Source organism: Zerene cesonia, chromosome 23, assembly GCF_012273895.1.
Source record: "Zerene cesonia ecotype Mississippi chromosome 23, Zerene_cesonia_1.1, whole genome shotgun sequence".
Classification (NCBI taxonomy): Eukaryota; Metazoa; Arthropoda; class Insecta; order Lepidoptera; family Pieridae; genus Zerene; species Zerene cesonia.
The window spans coordinates 905,114-927,775 of record NC_052124.1 but is presented as its reverse complement, the minus strand read 5'-3'; the positions used below and the strand labels follow the sequence as shown (position 1 = coordinate 927,775).

General features: G+C 32.3%; 2 protein-coding genes across 3 annotated transcripts in view; one reads left to right on the top strand and one right to left on the bottom strand.

Annotated features, from left to right (window-relative positions):
* Positions 1-9,515: 9,515 nt before the first annotated feature.
* LOC119836186 (SWI/SNF-related matrix-associated actin-dependent regulator of chromatin subfamily B member 1-A) lies at positions 9,516-16,481 on the bottom strand. 2 transcript variants are annotated; one of them, XM_038361445.1, is made up of 8 exons: positions 16,271-16,481; positions 15,935-16,125; positions 15,567-15,729; positions 15,081-15,228; positions 14,343-14,554; positions 13,733-13,906; positions 13,399-13,537; positions 9,516-10,110 (listed from the first exon to the last, which is right to left on the bottom strand). In XM_038361445.1, exons 1-8 carry the CDS (start codon positions 16,349-16,351, stop codon positions 10,019-10,021), a joined length of 1,200 nt encoding a protein of 399 aa, XP_038217373.1. In that variant the 5' UTR covers positions 16,352-16,481; the 3' UTR covers positions 9,516-10,018. The 2 variants fall into 2 exon arrangements, with proteins under 2 accessions (XP_038217373.1, XP_038217374.1); XM_038361446.1 differs by lacking the exon at positions 9,516-10,110 and having other exon boundaries at positions 13,391-13,537.
* A 483-nt stretch (positions 16,482-16,964) lies between these two features.
* Positions 16,965-22,662, top strand: part of LOC119836188 (putative tricarboxylate transport protein, mitochondrial) — a 12,562-nt gene continuing 6,864 nt past the window's right edge. The window contains exons 1-2 of the mRNA XM_038361447.1: positions 16,965-17,250; positions 21,944-22,070. Of these exons, the coding sequence (XP_038217375.1) occupies positions 17,055-17,250; positions 21,944-22,070 (323 nt within the window). The 5' untranslated portion in view covers positions 16,965-17,054. The remainder of the gene's footprint in view (positions 17,251-21,943; positions 22,071-22,662) is intronic.

The following is a 22,662-nucleotide window of genomic DNA, read 5'->3' as shown; positions in this document are numbered from 1 at the left end:
TTTTGACAGGAGATGCTGTGAGGGCAAATAGAGGTTACAGTGATATCGACATTTGGTTTGATTAATTCTTGGGTATATCGAATTGTATTAATGTCTCGATATATGAAAAACAGACGTTATGTCACACTGTTATTAAGGATTGCTCGATCGATGTTCTTCTAAAAAGATGATTCGACCGTTTATCTACATATATATTTATATGTGCTCGTGGATAACTCCGTCGTTTATGATGCGATTTTAATAAATCTTATTATGATAAAAAGCAGATATTCCAAACGTAGTAGAATGTCAAAACCAAGGATTATGGTATTTCAGAGAAAAAGACGAACTTTCGAAAATCGTCGGGGCGGCTACCGCGATTATATTTATCCCATTAAGTATTTAAAGAGAATTATAAACAAATTACGAATAAAGGTCTATAATCAATTTGAGACGATCGCAATCGATCTTGAGCCAAATCACTCAAAAAGCCTAAACTCGCCAAAAAGCGCTTCTACGATTTAGCTTTACCTTGTTTTGCCTAGATGGATTCTGACCGTCATTAGGGGACTGATTTTTAACGCAAAAACTTACAAAAAACAAAAAAACTGCCGTCAAAAGTAATAGATAAGTCGAATTCGATACCTCATATCAAGCTTGTAATCACCTTCATCTCAATAATCAAAGCCATAACAATCTACGAGTCCGTCGACATGGTAGGTTCAACATGACATCGAAAAGCACATGTGAAATCAGTTTCACGCTGATAACGCCGTCAATTTCCAGGGTATCCCGGTAATGCTGTTAGCAGAGCGCCGAAGCATGCAGACAACGGGCCAATTTAATTTTGTCGTGTTATCGATGCACGGCAGTTTTACTTTAAGTAAATAGCCCAGCAAATAAACCTTGTTACGACGCTAACGGGACGTAAATAGCGTTTTGTTAGTTATTTTTGCCATTTAATTGATACAGAGTAGATGTATTCGAGAATTACGCTTACAGGTATTTGACTGAAGAACTAAATGGCGATAATAACTTGTAACAGTCAAATTATTAATAGAATATAAGAATATAACTGATGCCTTATATTCCTAACACACACAGTACAAAAAAGTACCTGTATAATCGGGTCCCATCTCAAATACAACGGATTATAGAATTATTAACTAAATGAAACGCCTGAACTTTTAGTAACATGTGCATATTAACATTAATCACCTGTCTCACACACTAAGATGCTCGAAAGTTGAGAACTGGCTTAATGAAATAACTCCAGTAAAGTTACACACTGCACAATTTCATAAATCAAAAGAAACAAACATGGGAATTGCGTGACTTTGGAGTTTATCAGAGGATTCTTAATTAAATTTGTCATGTCGAGTGTGATAATTCTCTGATTATTGCTGTAATTTCAACCGTATCTTTATTTACTTAGCTGCCATTTTATTATTTCCCACAAAATTTTCAGCCATGCATTAGTTGTGTAATAAAAAATACAGATTTAAGTGAAGCTCTATTTGATTATGTTTTAATGTCAACATATAAAAAACGAACCTTGCTTATTTACACAAGTATTTGAAACAAAATATCAATATTAAATGAAAATTTTTCAAAGACTAACTTTTCCTACTATAAACTGCAGTAAACGAAGACCCCAAAAGCTTTTGTAAGTTGTTCTATAGATAGACTACCTTTTGCCCGCAGCTTCGCACGCGTTAAATTCGGAGTAGTTTAATAAATATTATTATACACATAATCCTTTCTCTTGAATAACCTTATCTATTAAAGAAAATCCCACCAAAATCCATTATGTAGTTTTAAAGATCTAACCATAAATACATACAGGCGCGGGAAGCGAATTTGCTTTATAGTACTTGGAAGCTGGGCCATCACAGAAAGAAATACAATAATATTAATGGATGATGTTATTATACGCAGCGTTCTGTATTTATGCTGGGTTATTACAAATCCTTCTCAACTATACATAAAAGTATACTGCATAAAATACCATAAATAAAAGAATGATACATAAAACAGTTTTTAAACTCATTCAACATTGAACTACCATAAACAACTTGTTAAAAAAACATTAGACGGAGAGCATTATTAACAACAGATTATAATTAAATGCGTTTCAAATTATTCGGTGTTAAATTTCTTAAAATAAGTATAAATATCGCATAAAATAAAGAAGAAGCGCAAGAAAAATATTAATTTTCTCAACGTCGGCTTTCTTACTGGAAATAATAGGTAATTTTACACCTCTTTATATTTTTCCGATATTTTTACGCAATGCTGGGTTTGTGATTGACCTTTGTAAAACCACTTTCATTGAGGAAATTATCCGATCGTTTTAACTTGAGAACACATTTAAAATTAAATAAATTAAGTATACTAGGTTCTTTTTAATTTATTGCGTTAGAGTATCGTCATTTGTCATTTTTTCCTATATTTTTTAAACAATGTTTCTTACACATCAAATGAAACTTTTTTCATAGTTCTCTTATTCCCATTTTTTCTTTGTTAGTTTACGGTTTATATTAGATCAGGATGACACTTGGCTCTATTCTTCTTTATACTCGAATATTACCGACACTCCGTAGGACCACAGGACCTTAGGAGTCTAGGCAATATATTACTTTTTTCTGAGTTCTGAAAATGAATAACTCCTCATTATCTCATATTTTTCTTTTAAGGAGTTATTCATTTTCAAAACTAAGAAAAAGTAATATGTTGCCTAAAATGCTGTAAACGTAATATGATCCCTATACTCCTACGGTCCTAGGTAGGGAGCGTCGATACCAAAACTCTCCAAAAAACAGAAATTTTTTTTTTCGTATATATCACAGATATGTCTTTAATATAAGCTTAAAGATAAATCACAGTATATAATTATAGTGTTTGGGGCCAAACTGGTAACAAAACACGTGGCTTGATGCAATCACTTTTATTGTCCGTAGCAAACTGACAAGCGTTGAAACATGATTTTAGTCCTACCCACATGTATACACTACAATAATATATTGTTAGGTGAAAGCCGAATGCAAATCGGAATCGGAACGTTCATTGCGGTCGAAGAAAGGTTAGAACAGATAACTTATAGCGCAGCTGTGGCGCGCAGTTAATTTCTAGTTTTAAATTCGTGCACAGAATAAAAATTTGTATAATTGCTTCTCTATGGAGGTTGAATGCATAAATATCTTTAACACGTCTATTATAGTTTTCTTTATTGAATTTTTAAATTGGAATATTTCACAAAAACAGAAAACCGATATTTTATGAGTTGAAAATTTAAATTAAAGCTTGATTAAATTCACCACTCGCTGTGGTTTACTATGCTACCGGACATCATTAAGAGCTGCTATAACAAATTTATAGTTATAATTACCTAAATAAAAAAAATAGTTTAATTCTAAAAAAATTAACAAGTAGTACAACTGAAATCGTAAATCTTTTTATCCCTAAATAACACATCACTAAACTGGAGCATTTTATTAAAAGCAACGCCAACTAAATAAAACCAGTCTAGTATTGCACAGTTGAAAAAATTGTTAAATAGCCCGCTATAGTCCTTGGCTGTCGTCCAAACTCTCATTTTACTGTATAGATAACTATCCGATCAAATTGAGACGTAAATTTTTATGAATATAGAACAAATAATTGGTTTTGTAGCATTTTAGAGTGACCTATTCGAGTGAAAACTCCTTGATTAAAGGAAAATCGTTATTATCAATAGGTAACTTGTATCTAATTGATGAATTAAAATTAAATGATTTACGTAAAAGTCAAATTGTCCCTACCAAATAAATGGTTGATTGTAGAAATTCAAACGTCTGGACAATAACACCTTAGGTATTAAAACAATCGCACTCAAGTGGGCTTTACAATTTTTCTAATAACAGACGCGCAATTGTATTTTGCTCTTCGATCTTCGGACAACATAAAAGAATGGATGAAATCGTCTTCAGCTGAAATAATACATATTATATCCCCATCGGTGCAAAAAATTTAAAATTTCCCTCGACCACGTTGTTGTCATAATATTATTTAATTTTTGAAGACGAGAAAAGTGATTGAAATCTTTTTCTTAGATCGTTTTTTTAACCCTAAAGGAACACTGAAATCCGATTTATAATATAAAAGATACCACTATAAAATTATAAACAATAATTATTTTAAGTATGCAATTTAATAATTTATAAAGAGTTTATATGTAAAACCAAGGGAAAGGCTGATTCGTCGACGACGACGATTATAAACGTCATTTCGAATTGCGTAATGGCGGTCATTTTGGGCAACATGGGTAAAAAAAAGAAAAAAAAGGTGTGTGTGCGATTCACGCACGATAGAAGTGAAACTTCAGTAAATCTACAAAAGAACGAGATGAATATATATAAAATATAAAATAGTATGTATGTATATTTCTGTCTCATTCTTTCCCAGCTTCATTTATACATTTGTGTATTGGTGTCCCTTACCTGTCGTTTTTCCGTTGCATCAGGTTTGAAATCACAACGATTCTAAAGAAGTTTCACTTCAATAATTTCGGAATTAATTTCTGAAACGCATTATCCCATATGGAATTATACCATATACACGAACGAAAAAGGCTTAATTTCAAAAACAATTTAGAAAGAAGAAGAAAATTTTCATACTTCTTTTAAATATGGGCGTGGCATCCAGGTTAGACGCTAACGGTTCCAATTCAGAGCAAACAAGTTGTTTGCTGTATAATTGTATGTCACCAACAATGTAAACATCGTTAACTGCAAAGAAATTGCTAGAAAATCTTCAAATGCAGCGTCCCTTGAGATCAAAACCTGCTGGTCTTTTGGATCACGACTGGAGAGAGAAAAATTTAATAACAAATCCCTATTCAAGCTTGGAGTATTTTGCATTTTATAATTTTCCTATTTTAATTTCTATTTAAAATTATTATAATAATTTGCATTTTTTTTTATAATAATAAAAGGAAATATGTGTATGTTTGTACCGTTTTCTTAGAAAAACCGCTGGACATATTTCAAAAATTCTTTCACCATTAGAAAGCTGGAACTTCACTGAATAACTAAGGCTATATATGTACCGCGAGCCAGCCGGGAAGAACAGCTAATCATTTATAATATAAACATAATACGTTACACATTTAAAATCGCAATATTCACAGCTATTGGTATATAGCTCTAGACAACAAATGTAGAAAAAATTCTTGCAATGTTTTTAATATCCCATTATCTAAACTACACAACATAGTACCGAATAAGGACACTCTAAAACCAAATATCAACCTATGAAACTTCCCAAATACCCATTTGTCAACTTATCAAGTAATACCCTATAATTAGATCTTCCAAGTGAATAAATTCACCCTTAAAAAAACACGTTTCTTAGACACTTTTAATCTTATTTCTTTAGGAGCTTGTGTTAGAGACTTGCCCAGGTCGATCTAGTATAAAAAATAGCATATGACACTCATAAAAATGTAGCTTTCTATTGTGACAATAGTTTCAGTATCGTTTCAGTAGATTGGTACTTGCTACCCTCTACAAACATATAAATTTAGCTCATTATAGTATTATTATTAGTATAGATTATAGATAAAATACAGAAGCTCCCACCTCTTGAGATCTCCAAATCACTTCCAAGTTCAAATTCAATAAACAAATCAATATCCGAAGGGCCTGAACGTAATCTCATTGTAAATTGCTATATCATAAAAAAACATATAACACAAGTCATTCCTAACCTAAATGACTTTAGATTTCAATTGTCCTTACCTCCAATTTCTCCTGTTTGGTACCTATTTAGGAACTGCGGCGGTAGTAATTAGAAAAAAAGTCTTACTTCATGATTATGTAACAAATCTTTATCTATATGTAATAGTTTCCTGCGCAGATTCGCCCGTTTTATATAGTCTATAGCCATCAGGGATCATGTACATATATACCGGTGAAAAAATTTCCATAAGTTCCTAAGATTAGTGCGTTCAAACAAACAAACGCTAGGTTTATATCACGAGTAAGTGTAGAGAATACATACACCATATCCACCAATTATATTCAAAAAACGGCCGAACGAATTACATTTCTTTTTAGTTTGTTAGATTTGTCTCTAGCTGGATTAAGATAATGGTTGCATTAAATTTGAAAATCAAATGTCAATCCGAGCGCAGCAGGGTCGAGCATAAGTACTCCATACAAATGAAAAAATGAGAGGATAGTGTGTAGTTCTATGCTACATCACACTGATTTTCCTCCTTGATGTTTCTTATGTAATTTGGTCTTCGTTTTACACTTATTCTTGAAATAAAACAATATGTACCAAGCTTATCCGTAACTGTGACATTCACTGGTTCTAAAATTTATTTAAAACATTACATAATAATATTGAATGCCTTAAATAATAATTTACTAGCTTTTGCTCGCGACTTCATGCGCGTTAAATTGGGAGTAGTTTTATAGATGTTATTATACATATAAACCTTTCTCTTGAATCAATCTATCTATTAAAAAAACCCATCACAATCCGTTGCGTAGCTTTAAAGATTGAAGATTACATAGGGACATAGGGACAGAGAAAGCGACTTTGTTTTATACTATGTAGTGATGATGAAAAAGATCGATCTGTAGAAATAATCAATAAGAAGTCAAGTTTTAGGCCAATAGGGAGGAAAAGATGAATAAGCTATAGTTTTGAGTTATTTATTCCCCAGTTTTCTGTGATAATAAATTGTTAAGATATAGTGAACAAGATCAAACGATTTTTCTATTAAAACGAAAATATATCCAATTCCTCTAAATTTCATTTATAATTGCTTATTACTCTTTCACAGACAATAAAAATCGCATCGTTATGTTTTCATCCATTCTCGATACATAAGAACGACATAATTATTATTAATCTACCAAGCTTCGTATCGTAATATATTCGCATAAGCTACTTTTTATGACCTAAATTGTGTAAATTGAAAAACAATCAAAAATATTACATGATATAAACTAAAACTCACCATCGAATCTTTCATATATTCCATAACTCGATGATCACAAAACTTTCACAAAAATCATTACATTTAATTAAAAACACATCACACCACATAGAGTTAATAAGGATTACCACGATCTTTATCGATAAACTGTTTCATCGTAATTTGGTAACGTTCGGCGTCGTAGAAATTTGAATTTATCCGCTGGCGGGAGACTGGTTAAAATCCGCGAGCCCCCATCCGCAACTTCGGCACATCGTTTCGAACTGAGGGATCGCGATTCTGTAGGCAGTGTCGCGCCTGTTTGTCGATAAAATCGTCAGATGAAGGTATAAGCAATGTTTCGTAGTAGAGTTTAACAATTTGACTTGCTAAATGTAAGAATGTTCTGATGTACGGTTAATGTGGAATCATGGTCATGATCGATCACTTTATAGAGTTTAGGATAAAAATAGTAATTTTTTCATGTGAATATATATATATTTTTTTAACAATTTGATATTGTTACAATTTCCTCATATCTATTTGTTGAATAATACAAGCCCATTTTAAATGTAATATATTCATTGACAATCCGTGTTATAGATAATGAAATAATAGAAAATTTACCTTCAAAAAACACAAACTTAGGCAAACAAGCACCACTCAAATTTAACGTTAATATTATTATTTAACGTTACTCAAACTTACTCAAACTCTTAAATGCCTTTCGTCGGTAGTATAAAAGATTGATCGACAAAATCTATCGACACCGCACATCCTTGTCTTCCTTGCTTCTAGCGATAGTGTGCACAACATTGGCTGAAATCGCGCATGTGCAAACGATGTTTTTCTCAACTGATAACTTGAATCGCCTTCAACTAAGCCATATTCATTGCTGAATGATGACCGAGGTATTGATATGGATTTAAAAACTATAATATACTTGTGTATAAGAGACTTTAAAGCCAAGTCAGTTATACAAATATAACTCAAACTCAAACATTTATTCATTCAACTAGACTTCTTATAGAAGCACTTTTGAATCGTCATAATATTAGTTATAAAATTTACCATCCGTTCAGAAGGCAGTTTCTACAGAGAAGAGCCGGCAGGAAACTCTGTAGTTGCTCTTTTAAAATAGCATAAATTTTTCATTTAAATTCTACATAATATGTACATAACAATGATGCCAATGAAAGGATAGTGATATTCATTCATAACATAAATTCCTGGCATTATAAGAAAAGCCCCACGTGAAGGTATATGATACTATTAAATAAGAAAGCAACATACAATGGTTCTCTTTAAAGTTCTCTCTTTAGTGAAATTCCATAGGCGCAGACGAATTTTTTCACAGATAGATAGAGTCAGTCAACATCGAAGCATGCACGTCTTAGAATGCCTTTTTAGTGGTCTGAATTACTTAGGATTATATTAAAGCTATTGAACTCATTGAAGCGTCAGGAAATATCCTTCGAATAAATTTCTTCATTCGTGCCATGCAACTATGATTTTATGTCCACTGAAAGATGCAGTGGTAGCATTCCTTAAAGCAACTGTCGGAAATTATACAGCTTTTGATTGCTTTGGTTGGCCACTCCGTCCACTAAGTTCCATTGACAGACAGACACGCTACGGTCCCAATTCGTCATGTCAGCTTGTACCAGGGAATATCCCCCAAAAATCGGCGTATGTAAATGCTATTGTATTTATGATGAGTGGGGGATTCAGAGGCGTTTTCCTTTCATCACTCTTCCCAGTTCATTTCAGGGACAGTTGATGTTAAAACTGTCACAGACAACCTCCCCTTAAATGCTAGATGATTAACCCTTATATGATTTCAGACAGACACTTTATTTTTAATATATTTCTACCAGGAATAAAACAGAGGGTGTCTGGGTATCAAGCTCACACTAATAACAGTACCAAAGAAATTATTACCTGAACAAAACCTGACTAAGCAAAATCCACCGTCCATTTAATAACTGTAACCTAGTCAAAGTTTTCCCAATTTTCAAATCAAGTTTTAAATCAAAAATCATTCATTTCACTAAAGATATATGAAATGATATGTTTATGTAACACAACATCCACATTTCCTGGAAGGGAAATTGCGCGAAATTGAGTATTTATAAACACTTAACCAAACCATCGTCCTTGAATATATATTTCACGTAATCAATGTGAACATTCTAATATCGAGCTCATAAATCTCTGCTGTATTTATCTACAAACCGCGTTAAGGAAAACTGGGTGTTATACCCACCGCCCTTTTATTGCTATCTAAAACCACTTTACATGGTATTTTTACGTAGAATAATTGTCAGTCTAATTGGGGAGAGATAAAGCGGTCCATTGAAATTTTCAGCTTTAATTATCATTAGTCCATCTTATAATGTTTTTAAAAGTTCATAAATTACTTTAAAGGCAATCTATTGGAAAACTCAATCATCAAAATCGGTTCAACCAGTCAAAAGTAATGAGGTAACGAAACCAGTGAGTTGAAAAAACCTCCCCTTTTTCAAAGTATATTCTTATATGTATCAAAATACAAAAGAAAACTAAATCATGTGAATCCATACATTTATTGAAGAATACTTTTCACATTTGCTACTTTACTTACAAAAAAACTAAATAAAAAAAAAACATATATTTACTTATCATTGGGAATGAAAATGTTTACAAACTTTCAAGTCAATAATACAAATTGGAATTTTTACTCTTCACACCAAATTTTGATTTCTCCAACACTAACCAATTAAGTCGAGATTCGCTTATCAAATGCAATAGATTGATCTTAATAATATGCTAAAAAAAACTATTAGGAATACAAATTAAAGGGTAAAGTATCTTGAACACCCTGAATTGCAACTATGAACCAACCATCCCATATGTCATGAGCACGTCGCAAAACATTTCAATAACACACAAAACAGTCGTTAAATATATTCCAATGCGTAATCCAGTCCCTTTACCCTAAACGACATCAACAACACACTTTACCCTACAATCTAGCCATACTTATTCTAACGGGATAAGGAAAAAGGTTCCACTGTAGATTATCGTGAGTGATTAAATTTTTTTCCTCCGTTTTTCCGGCGTGCTCTGGAACAAAGCTTCGTCAGCCCGTATGAGGCGATTGACCGCGCGGCTTAGCGACACATCTGTTACCAAACAATTGCTTTTTATATTATCTGTGCGTTGTTTGTATGGCAATACTCTGTGGCGGTTAGATTTGGGCGGGAAGTCGCTTGAGACAATGCGTGTTAATTTGGAATGTAATGAGAGATACTTAAATGAACGAAGGTTTAATTATTTGTAGTGGATAAATTACGAGCTTTTTAGAGTAATAATATAGAAAAACGTTGCTTTTTCTAAGTTGAGCCAACAACAGAGTGTCACATCATTAATTAATAGGTTATCTTATAATAACATAGCGCACAAAGTATTGCCACACGTAAATAATAAAAATGAAGACGGTAAGCAGAATGTGTAAATTTAATCACCCATTGTGAGTTTAAGATGATGGTGAATCAAATGAAACAATGGTTTTAAAAATTTTGAAAATATACCTTTAATTTTGTGATAATAATTCAACAGTCCACTTACTTTCTCCTAAGCTAATAATAAATAATTTGTTAACTTGTCAATACATCGTCTTGAATGTTGTTAAAACCTTTTCATACCTCTGACTTTTGTCCATATGACAGTGTTACCACTATATAACTACAAAATTAATATCTCACGGCCTACAACAGCAATGGCCCAGTTAATTCCAAATTCAAAAAGTGCTCTATATAATTTTTTTTCTTAAAAAACAGCAACACCAGGCGACATTTTGACAAGTGTAATAAAACGTGTATATAAACGCCATAGTATACAGACATGCATTACACGAGTCACTAAGTACTTCCTGTTTTCACGAGTAATGACAGAAGTTGTTAATGGCTGTTCCATTGATTCGGCTGGCGAAGTTTAATAGTTATATTGTGTTGTGAGCATGACATAATTTAAATTCATCGTACATTCTGCGTGTTAAATAATTTTACGATGACATTACGCGACCCCGCTCGCATGCAAGTTCAAAATATGGAACACGTGCAATGTACATCTTAAAAAAAATTAATGTACTTTTTTTATTAAAACAGTATTACTCAGTACCAAGTTGAAAATATGTATAATTAAAAGAGGCTAAAAATGCCAAATGCAAGTTTTCATTGCAAATGGATGAGAGCATAACTAAAGAAACCATATCAGTTTTCTGTCACTATTCGTGTTAACCAAAACTTATAATCAAATAACATTACTTATATCCATCCAAATATAATATTATAATACCATTGTACTTTTTAAGGCAGCTTATTTAGTCCCTTACGATTTATTAAGTATACTGCATGCAAAATAAATTATTAAATTATTTGCATTTTTAAAGAATCGCATGCACCCAAAAATTAACAAACAATATTCCACCCAGTCTCCATACTTATGGAAGATTCGAGAAAACCTTGAGGTATTTCAAAAATGTAAACAATTTAAGTACCTACGTTTTAATCGTCGTTAACATTGCCATATATATCTTAAATATAATGTACTAAATGTACTCAAAAACCGATACTTATTGATAAGTAATTAAATAACTATCTAACTGAACTAGATTTGTGACTACAAATTCGATTATTATTATTATTATTGAACACAAAGACAATTCCCTCACTTCCGATTAACATGCTTTAATCATAATATCGTCTAAGTCCCTACTAATATTATAAATGCGTACGTAACTCCGTCTCTCTGTCTCTGTCTCTTATAAATTAACGTTCATAAATAACATTACTTCCGCCCGCAGCTTTGCTCGCGTAGTCAAAGGAAAAGGTAGAAAGTCCCGGGGCTTTCCCCGTACAGTTACCATCCTCGTGAGATTTCCGGGATAAAAACTATTCTATGTCCCTTCTCGGATCAGAAACTAAATATCTTTGTAGCGAAATCGCATTTACAACATTAGGGGGAATTTAATTAAATTCTTCTAAATCCCAAAATGTCTCCCTCACATATAAGGTATTATTAATTAAATAATTAAATAAATACAAAGTGCATTATTTAAATAAATGATGTAAATGGAAAAATATCGTGGCGAAATTGATGTAGTCTAAAAAAATACTAGTGAAATAATATTCAACAAATATGATTTGATTATTACCTCTACAACTTTAAAGAATGTAAAATATTTTTTGATCCTTCGAGCCCGATGGAAATTTCATTGTTAATTTATAATAATAAATTATGCCCAAAAAAAGCTGTTTTATAATAAAAATAAATGTAATAAACTATGTAATTATAACAAAAAGCTACTAACAAATATCGATAAAGAATATAATTGGCCTAAGTTGGCCTAGTATAGTTGGCTCAGTCACTTATACTAATTGAGCAATTAAAACAATTACATTTTCAAATCATCAGAAATTTGAAAATTAAACTGAATTATGAATAAAGCCTTGGAAGTATCGCAACAAAACTTTTCCGCTAGATTTGAAATGGTGACATGTTTAAAGTAAAATGGTCTTAAAGAATTTAAATCGCGATTTATTCATTTACTAGCTTTTGGCCAGCGGCTTCGCACGCATTAAATTCCGAATAGTTTAAACATATAAACTTTACTCTTGAATCACTCTATGTATTAAAAAAAAACCATCAAATTCCGTTGCGTACTTTTAAAGATTTAAGCATTCATTAAGGGACAGAAAAATCGACTTTGTTTTAAATTATAAATATAATAAGTAATTTAGTGATATCTGACTTATCTGGAACATTTATATTTTTTAGAGTAAAAGGTTCACAAACTATTTAAATGTTAATATCAAGAACAGTAAACTGCCGTGTATCTGAAATCCGCTTTATGTATTTTTCTAAACATTTCATTCGAATAAGCAGGTAATAAAAACCTGCTCTACAAATTTGTTATCGATGTTTTTTTCCCCATCAATATAATATTTAAAGTTTATTATTATTATTTTTTTTTTGTAAAAGCGGGTAACGGTAAAAAGGGTGGAAGGTAAGAATATGTTCGGATGTTAGGATTATATTTCCAGTACGTAATTCGGGGTGCTTCAAATGTGGAAAAGAATGACTGCAGTTTATTCGAAACGACCACTGTTCCGAGCATTTCGAATAAAGGACAGTTTACTGCATCTCTTTAGTACCTACTAAAATAAGTAAAGAAAAACTACTTTGATTTCGACCAGACTTAGTACGATTATAAAATGTATGAATTTGTGAGTGGATTATTCTTTCACAAAAAACCTATTAAATTTTTACGAGATTAAAAATCGTAAAAAAAAAATTCTATATCAATTATTGAAACTTACACACAACTGCCGACAGCAAATAAATCGCGATTTAAAACCGTCAAAAATATCGCAACAAACCCGCGTAATCGCTACAAAAACTCTACCAACCGGGCGTGGTGTTGGCGAGTCGCCTCATCCGCCTGGTGTTGCGGTCCTGGTCCCGGATCTTCTTCTCCATCTCGGCGTTGGTCAGGGTTTCCAGGTGCGGTGCCCAGATCTCGGCCTCTGACGGCTGCCGGTACGGAGTCTGTGGATAGACAACAATGCTCTCCAATCTACACTAATATTATAAAGAGAAGACTTTTGTATTTTTTTTTGTGTTTGTAAGGTTATCACACAAAAACTGTTGGACCGATTTCAAAAAATTTTTTGACATACAAGATAGAAAGTTGGAAAATCGAAAATGATGCATTCATCTCCAATACAAGTTTTATATAGATACCTCTATAGTTGGCAAGGCCTCACTAAATCCGTACGTCCGTTGGTGCCAACCCAGCTGGCCTCTCACACTGTAAGCAATGCCAGTCACAAACTCGCCTCCCAAACCCAGTTCTGCGCACAGCTTCATAGCAAACTGCTCTGGATTGTTCTCTTTCTCCGACATATCCCATTCCACCTTGAACAAATGTTAATTTAGTGTTAAATATCAAAATATCTTAATGGTACTTAGGTCATTTCCCTTATTGTTTTATTGGTAAGTTTCTTAGTTCAAAATAAAAGAAAATTTACGATATATGACTTGAGGAGTCACATATCATAAATTTTCAGGTGGTTGGTTATAACAATAAAAAAAGAAATTTCTAAAATTGTAAAATCTCTCTAAATGTATTTATAACATACTAGCTGCGCCCCGTGGTTTCACCCGCGTCAGTCCGTAACTATCCCGTAGGAATATCGGGATAAAAAGTTGCCTATATGTTATTCCAGTTGTCCAGCTGTCTATGTACCAAATTTCATTGAAATCAGTTCAGCAGTTTTTGCATGAAAGAGTAACAAACAAACACACATCCTTACAAACTTTCGCATTTATAATATTAGTAGGATATACTCACCGTATCCACCAAAGATGTATTCCCAACATGTATATTCAGTTTAATAATGACTCGTTGGTCAGTGGCCTCCTCCAATATGGCTGGTGGTTCACTCGGAAAGGCCTCAATCTGCTGCTTGATAGAGGACGCTATGGCTGGTATAAATGTGCTGGTGTTCAGTTCAAGGTCGTCACATAACACCTCAGCAAATTGCTCTGGTGTTATAATTGATTCTGTGAAAAAAATATATAAAGTATTATGAATGTAAATATTGATTTAAATGTGACTCATGTGTGTGGTGTTATTTATTTATTTATTCTTCATAGTACATATCACCTAAAGAAAACAATAAATTGTCATTGTAAAAAAGACCATGCCGGTACATATGCACTATAAGGCGGCCTTATTGCTCAAGAGCAATCTCTTCCAGGCAACCTTTTTGTAAACCTGTTTGGAATGTTTAACGTGAATATGATGGCACAAAGCAATAACTAATATATTATTCACGTAGCAGAATCGATATATACAACTAATACAAATATACTTACACACCATCCAAAAACACATACATAAAAAAAATTGTATGTAATGTTGTATATAATGTTACAATTATATACAACTTAGGTGACGCGGCAAATGCTGTTCTGCCTTACTCTTCATTTAGGAGTGTGAAAAATAAATGTTGACTGCGGGCTGGCTATCCTGGCCCAATTAACTATTCAATAATGATATTATAAGAAATAAGTTTTCATTATCTACCATTTTTGTTCCAAGTGAATGTGTCCCTCAGTTTCTGGCCTTCAATCTCCATATCAAGTCTGATCGGCACAAGAATTTGCTTCTGTGAAGCATTCTCCAGCATAGCTGTCATGTCTGTATCGTCAAAACACAGAGGGAAGGTGCGGACCTAGAATACAAAATTTTTATTTAATTTTTTTTGTGTGTTGTGTATATCAAATGAAATATTCATAAAATTATGCAGCAGTACTTTTGAGATATAACAATATTAATACAGTATAGGTTCTTTTTTTATCAACTTGGCATTTAGTCACTGCTGCCATAGCCTGCATATTTTTCAATGCCATGCAATAGCTGCATGACATTGAAAAAGCACAGGGTTTTAGGCTGGTACATCATTGTTTATGGTCAATAAGTATCTAACCAAATGCCCTCTTGGTAAATGACACTATTAATAATTTTCATGCAAGATTATTTATAATAAACCATTCAATGTGTTAAGTTTACCTTTTTATTATGAACTCTGGTTCTACTGATAGGTGTTGCTTGAGGCACTGCATCCAAATGTGAAGAGTTGGGCATGACTGGCAACCAGGAAGGATTGTGCGGCTTTTTGCTCTTACCTTCTCTGGGTGTTGCCATCTCTTGGCTAACTGATACTGCTTTATACCTGTTTTAATGTAGGATCTTTAACTTATAAAATAATTGAAAGGAAATTCAATTGCATTGTGATATAGAATGATAAGTTCATAAAAATATTTGCCATGCCATAAATGGGCATTGGTGGTAAATACTTCATAGTAACAATATTTTTATACACAAGTAAGTAATTTTTAGAAAACAAGATAACCAAACTTCATAAATATAGTACTTACTTTTCATCATTGCCCTCGATAATGTCTTCTACTTCAGAAGCTTTTAACAAGGAAACAGAACTGGAGAGAACATGAGGCCCCAAGCCGTTGTCAACTAATCGTTTCCTTTCTTCATTTGTAAGGGTCCTCCTGGCCATGCCAGGGTACTTTTTGTAAAGAGATCCACGGAATAGCCGCAAATAATTTCCAACCTATAAACATACCAAGTTTTAGCTATTTCGCCTTTTGGTTGTACATGGAATTATGATTCTGATATATCAAATTGGAAAGCAAATGCACTTTTCGTTATTAATACATGTTTTAGAACATATTTGCAATAGCAAAATATGTAATTACCTCAGACCCAACGCAATAAAATTCACCCCCTTCTTCAATCTGAAAGCTTATCGGCTTATCGCCGTAAGTTCTTAATGCCATGTTGCCTGTTTTTGTGCTCCTTTAAATTAAAACAATTTTCACTTAATCTTGACTGCAATAAAATAACAAACTCTGAAACTAAAAACGAGAAATGCCATAAAATTAAAATATAAATAGACAATAATAAGAATGCTCAATGACAACTGAGTAATGACGCGCAAACGTCAGGCCATAGAGAATGTCATGCCACAGATTAAGAATTAGTTACTCCGTCGCCAAACTTTTAACGTAGAATCAGCAAAGACAGACAAAAAAACTAGTAGTAAACAGCAACAAGTCATTGTTGCTTAAATATTTTTGGAATATTTATCTGAAAAATAAAAACTATTCATGATTTTCTCATTCATGATAGGATATGTGAGGTGAGACAGGATTTCTATATTATCTCAAAGTAAATACATTAGATATCAGTCAGTCAATTCATCAGTATCATCATTATTATATAAATGACATCATACGAAAGATATAAGTAAATTTAGGTAACAATTATTTACTTATATGTGAATATGAAGTGACCACAAAGTAATAGACAAAGAGTACCTAGTATAATACTACGGGTTGCAATAGGTACTTTGAATGAAATGTCAAAATTCAAATCATTGAATGAAAATAATTCAGTCAATTTTTACCAGTTGTGGGAGGAGGTACTCGCCGCTTGCTCCAGTCGTTGTTTTTAACGACAAGTGTCTGAAATTTTTGTATAATGTCTACTCGGACAGGAAATTTCAAAAATCCATTCTCGAGACCATGGATGACTGAAACTGGAGCAGCGGCGGCAGCTGGAAGTGGTTCAGTGGGACTAAAAGGAGTTGTTGCTGGCGGCATTACTGGTGGCATTGAAATTTGTATAACATTCCCAACTGAATATGTGAAAACTCAATTACAATTAGACGAAAAAGGTGAGTGCTTAAACCATACTTTATTTGATTAGTTTATGTCACAATCATATCAACAGAACTCAAAGAACTGCGATCGCGATGATAACACTATCGAACGTTGCCTAATAATATTTTTCCATCTAAAAATACAAATTAGAGTTTACGTCATCCGCAGTCCAAGTATAAATATTTAATTCACTTCAGCGTCCGAAGTGGAAGCAACAAATTTATTTTCCTATATGAATCTTATTAGTGTCGTTTTCGAGGTTACGTTACAATGAGGCGTTAAAGTCGTATTTGTAAAATAATACTTCACTTCGCTACATGGACTTTGTTCTTTCTAATGTACACTGGAAATAAAGATTAGTGTTATATTCAGCCAAGTATCAGTTTCTTCAAGGTTATTTAAATCTGTTAACAAAACAAAAAAAGGAATATTATTAATGAAGCTAGTTCCATATCTCAAGAATATATAACAAAATATATTCCTATGTTTTTATTTGTATATTAACCCCCAAAAGCACTTGTTTGTTAAGTACGACATTTATGTATTTATATAATTTATTGGGCGGTCTTTTTTGGGCATTATCTTACTAGAAAATTTAAATATATATAGTAGGCATAATACATAATTTATATTTTATAGTACAAGTTGATGCATGCATAATACCAGCGTTAATTATTGTTGGTATAGTATGATATACATACTTCCTTTCATAAAATTATATTAAGTTTCCTGTTGTTTTTAGCCTATTCTAACAATATTAATAACAAATATATTATCCTCTATAAGATTAATGCACAACATATATATTTAAATGTGCCATAATATGTTATAACTCATTAAAGTTTGTACCTTCATGATTAATTAGAACGCAATTTAGTATACACATTGATTTGTGGAAAAATAATGTTCTTATATTTGTTTAAACAGTAGTTACTACTACCTATATGTATACAACACTTAATCTATAATTAGTCATAATTGCAGACTAAATGTGTTTACAAATTCTATTTAAACATAAACAATGATACATAGTTAACAATCTTACTTATAGTTGTACGAGTATGTTTATGCAAAATGTGAATCTTTATAAAACTTACATTTGTTTGCTTAAATGTGCTAATATCAGGAACTGCTGGATGGATTTGGATGAAATTTGGTACAGACATAGTTTGAGCCATAGGCCAGAGCATGGTTACCATCCCGAATATCCCATGGAAATAGGAACATTGTGGGGAACACTCCAGGAAACTAGTAGTCTTAAGTAATTGACTTCTTTAATGTCTCTCAAATTATTAAACTATACTTGCTTCAAGTTATCATTTTAATTTTACTTATTTTATAATGACAAACATAATATTCATAGTGAATAATAGAGACTGGGTTACTTTGTAGTATTAATGGTTATTTATTAAATAATATACTACACTTATCTCCTCTTGAAATACTTTAAAAAATAATGCATCCACAAAACCATCTGAAATTAAATAATAATGAACAATTTTAGAATCAGATTAATAAATTGTCAAGTCATATGAAAAATGCTATTACATAATCTACTGTCAATGTGAATGCTTGAAACTGTCGATGATAAGACAAATACAAAAGTAGTTATAGTGAAAATGATAGCAAATGATATCTGCTGTTACTTGTGATAAGAGTTTAAATTATATGTCTGTTTGTATGATGTAAATGAGGTGAGTTTGTGCTGTATTAAGTTGCTATGTATATTGTGTAGGGAGTTTTAGTAAGAGTGTGCTAAGTAGTTCTACAAAGCACATTCCATTGATAGTAAATCCTACTAATATTATAAACGCGGAAATTTTGAAATGTGGATGGATGGAGGGATGTTTGTTGCTTTTTCTAATACCTAAATATATGCATTTAGATAGCCTTAACCTATTACGAAGTGGTTTTGAATTAACATTTATTTTGTTTATTAATATTTTATTATACTTTTAATGCATGTACGTTTTATTTCTTATTAGTTTGGCTATGTAAGCTTTATGTTCCGCGTTATCTTTTCATCGCAAGATTGCTTTTCTCTGTATTAATATAGTTTATTTACATCTAGAATCTCTCAAGATTTCATCAATCTCCATAATATAAAAGTAAAAATATCGTAAATGCGAAAATATCAGAATCACTATTACGCATTATCTCGCAATTACTTCGATCAATAAAGCGGTAGGCTAGCCAACCAACAACCAAGCTCTTAATATTCCCTTGTTTATCTATTCGTGTTAATTAATTTGGTTCTCAATGTATCAACAGAGTCGATTATTTTAATGCTTGACCCATTATTATTGTATGGGTGATTATTATAAAGAAAGTCCCAAAAACAGTGCGGAAAATTCCAATGTAAAAGTCGTTTAATCTAATCATTGCCGACTCGTTTTACAATATCTTGCGTAACAAACACTTAACGTGAGTTGTATTTAATGATGTTGTTACGCTGTCTACGCTCTTGACCTAGAAATTAGATTCCATATCGATTGATAAGAACCTCCATTGGTGCCTATTACCATTACATATTACCAGTTCAAAATAGAGGCTTATTCAATACATCCATATGAAACAAATATCTCAATTATCTTTATTTTAACATGGAATTATTGAGTATACCGGCAGTGTATGACGTAAAGAAAATTTGTATTATCAAATTAACAATATTATATTCTGATAATATAAGGAAAGTTTTTTTTTTGCATAATTCGCTAGGATTTACATGTTTTCAATCAGTTATTATAGTAACACTCCAGATTGGAAACAAAACAAAAAAAAGAACTCAAAGACTAAATGTCTAATTGAAGAATTTCCTTCGTTTTTGAGAATGTCGGTTTAGTGGGGCTTGTTTGCTAAATAACATATATGTATACATAATATTTACTATTCGCATACATGCTAAATGCTTTATGTCGTGTTTCCTAAATAACAATTGAAGCGTGGATAATTTGGCTATTACTAAATCGTATTCAGTAAAACTTGAATAAAACTATAGAAACCAGCTACTTATTCTGCGGTTATATTATGAAAATGTCTTGAATTTTAATACGGATGCAGAGTTGATAAAAATACTGGGTAAGATTTGAAACATTTTGAATGACGCGTCCATTTATGACTAACTAACTGCGCCCCGCGGTTTCACCCGTGTAAGTCGTATCCCGTAGGAATATCGGGATAAAAGTTGCCTATATGTTATTCCAATTGTCCAGCTATGTACATACCAAATTTCATTGCAATCCTTTCAGTAGTTTTTGCGTGAAAGAGCAACAAGCACACACACACGCATCCTTACAAACTTTCGCATTTATAATATTAGTAGGATTATTGTGAATATGTTATTTTATCGTTTTATATCATTTTATCGAAATATTAAAAATAGGATAGTTATAATCTGTATTATTATTTGATGTTCATTTCTTATTATCTTTGATTAGATGGTAATTAAATATCGTTTTCATATAGAAGGAACATAGCAACCAATTTTACTTTTACCTATTATAAGGATTAAGGTTTATTTAAGATTGGAGAAGGTACATGTATTCTGATGAGTCATCTATATTAAAAACAACATTTGAAATAAAAAATATAAAGAATACTTAAAATTCATCATGAGAGAGGATTCGAACCTGCGTTTTTCGCCATACCGGGGCGAAATCTGTAATTTTATGTATTATTATATAACCTTTTAATGTACTATAGTATATTTTGTTACGACATTTTTATATTAACATCACGAACAATAAAAATATAGCATCAAATTATGTGCATCAGAAGATGCTCTAGGAAACAAAAAGGTTGCACAAGTAGTAGTTAGATCTTGGCTCAAGTATCAAACACTTCTGACCGGGCCAATAAGGTCGTGAGGGGTCTAGTAGAGTTGATCGATTCCTTATCAAAGAGTTGAATGAGATGAAAATTCTGTAGCCTACACAAACGCTCATACAGTTCTCCATATTATATTCTACTAGCTTTCCTAGTAGTCAAAGATTGTTAGAATTACATTGAGAATAAGATGTTTCAAGAAGTAGTCTATGGCCCTCTCTAGCCTCCCAAAAACGTCCAGATACAAAAATCACATAGCAAAAAACTGTTGCGTAGTGAAATAAAACCAAACAGATAAATAAACAAACACGCTTTCCCACTTATACTATCAGTAAGGATTATTAAAAAGCAGTGGTGAGAACCTCGGACGAAAATCGATGAGTCGGGGTTCGAGACCGGGCGAGCGTGCAGGAAATAAATTTTTCAATTTATCTGCGTATGTAGATAACATCACTACTGCTTAAAACGGTGAAGGAAAACATCATGAGGAAACCAGCATGTCCGAGAATCGAAAGTTCGACGACATGTGGCATCTGCCAACCCGCACTTGTCAGCGTGGTGGATTATGGCCTGAACATATATGGGCAGATGATGATGATGATGAAGGATTATTATGATATATTTTCATTATCTATCTTTCAATAACCTTACAGTCATGCGCTTATTGGAAAAAAACACCACAGAATATGGGTAACATATCCATAACACATTCAATGCACCTTTACTTAAACTAAAGAAAACGTGCTAAGGATTGGCTTCGCGGCTAAAAGCTTCCCTTATAACGCTTTCACATCACACTTTAGAAGTTTAGTTCTTAATATGTGCTCTTCGATAGCTTAAGTAGCAACTCATATTGTATACTCAATAAAACACAAATTCCAGGTGGCACCAAGAAATACACGGGTATATTCGACTGCGTCAACAAGACGGTGAAGGGGCATGGCTTCTTCGGTCTCTACAGAGGTCTCAGTGTGTTGCTGTACGGTTCCATTCCGAAGTCTGCAGTTAGGTTAGTATCGATTTACACATATACATAGTGCTCCTACCACGTTCCTAGGTCCTAGAACAAGTAATACGTTCAATTGTTTGTGTTTGTGGAATACTGTTTTAATAGGAAAGAACGCCAGTAGTTTAATCTATACTAATATTATAATATTATAAAGCTGAAGAGTTTGTTTGTTTCAACGCACTAATCTCAATAAATTCAATATAGGAATTAAATATTAATACAAAGGATAATCAAGAGAGGGCGTTATGATGTCAAATTTAGAACAGTTAATAAAAGAACTAAGAATAGATATTAAAAACGACTCCGAAGAGTCTTTGAAAAAAGTAGAACAACGGATCACGAATAAAATAAATGAAAACATAGACGCAAAATTTAAAACCATTCAGAATGACATAGAAAAATTAAAAAAGTCAAACCATGAATATGAAAAAAGATTTTTGGTAATGGAAAATGTATGAGGATTAGGAACTTGATATTTTTTGGAATAAAAGAACATGAAAAAAGTTACGAAGATTAGAAAAAATTATTATAGAGCTTATTACATCGGACATGAACATAAATTGTGATAGGACGGAAATTCAAATTATTAAAA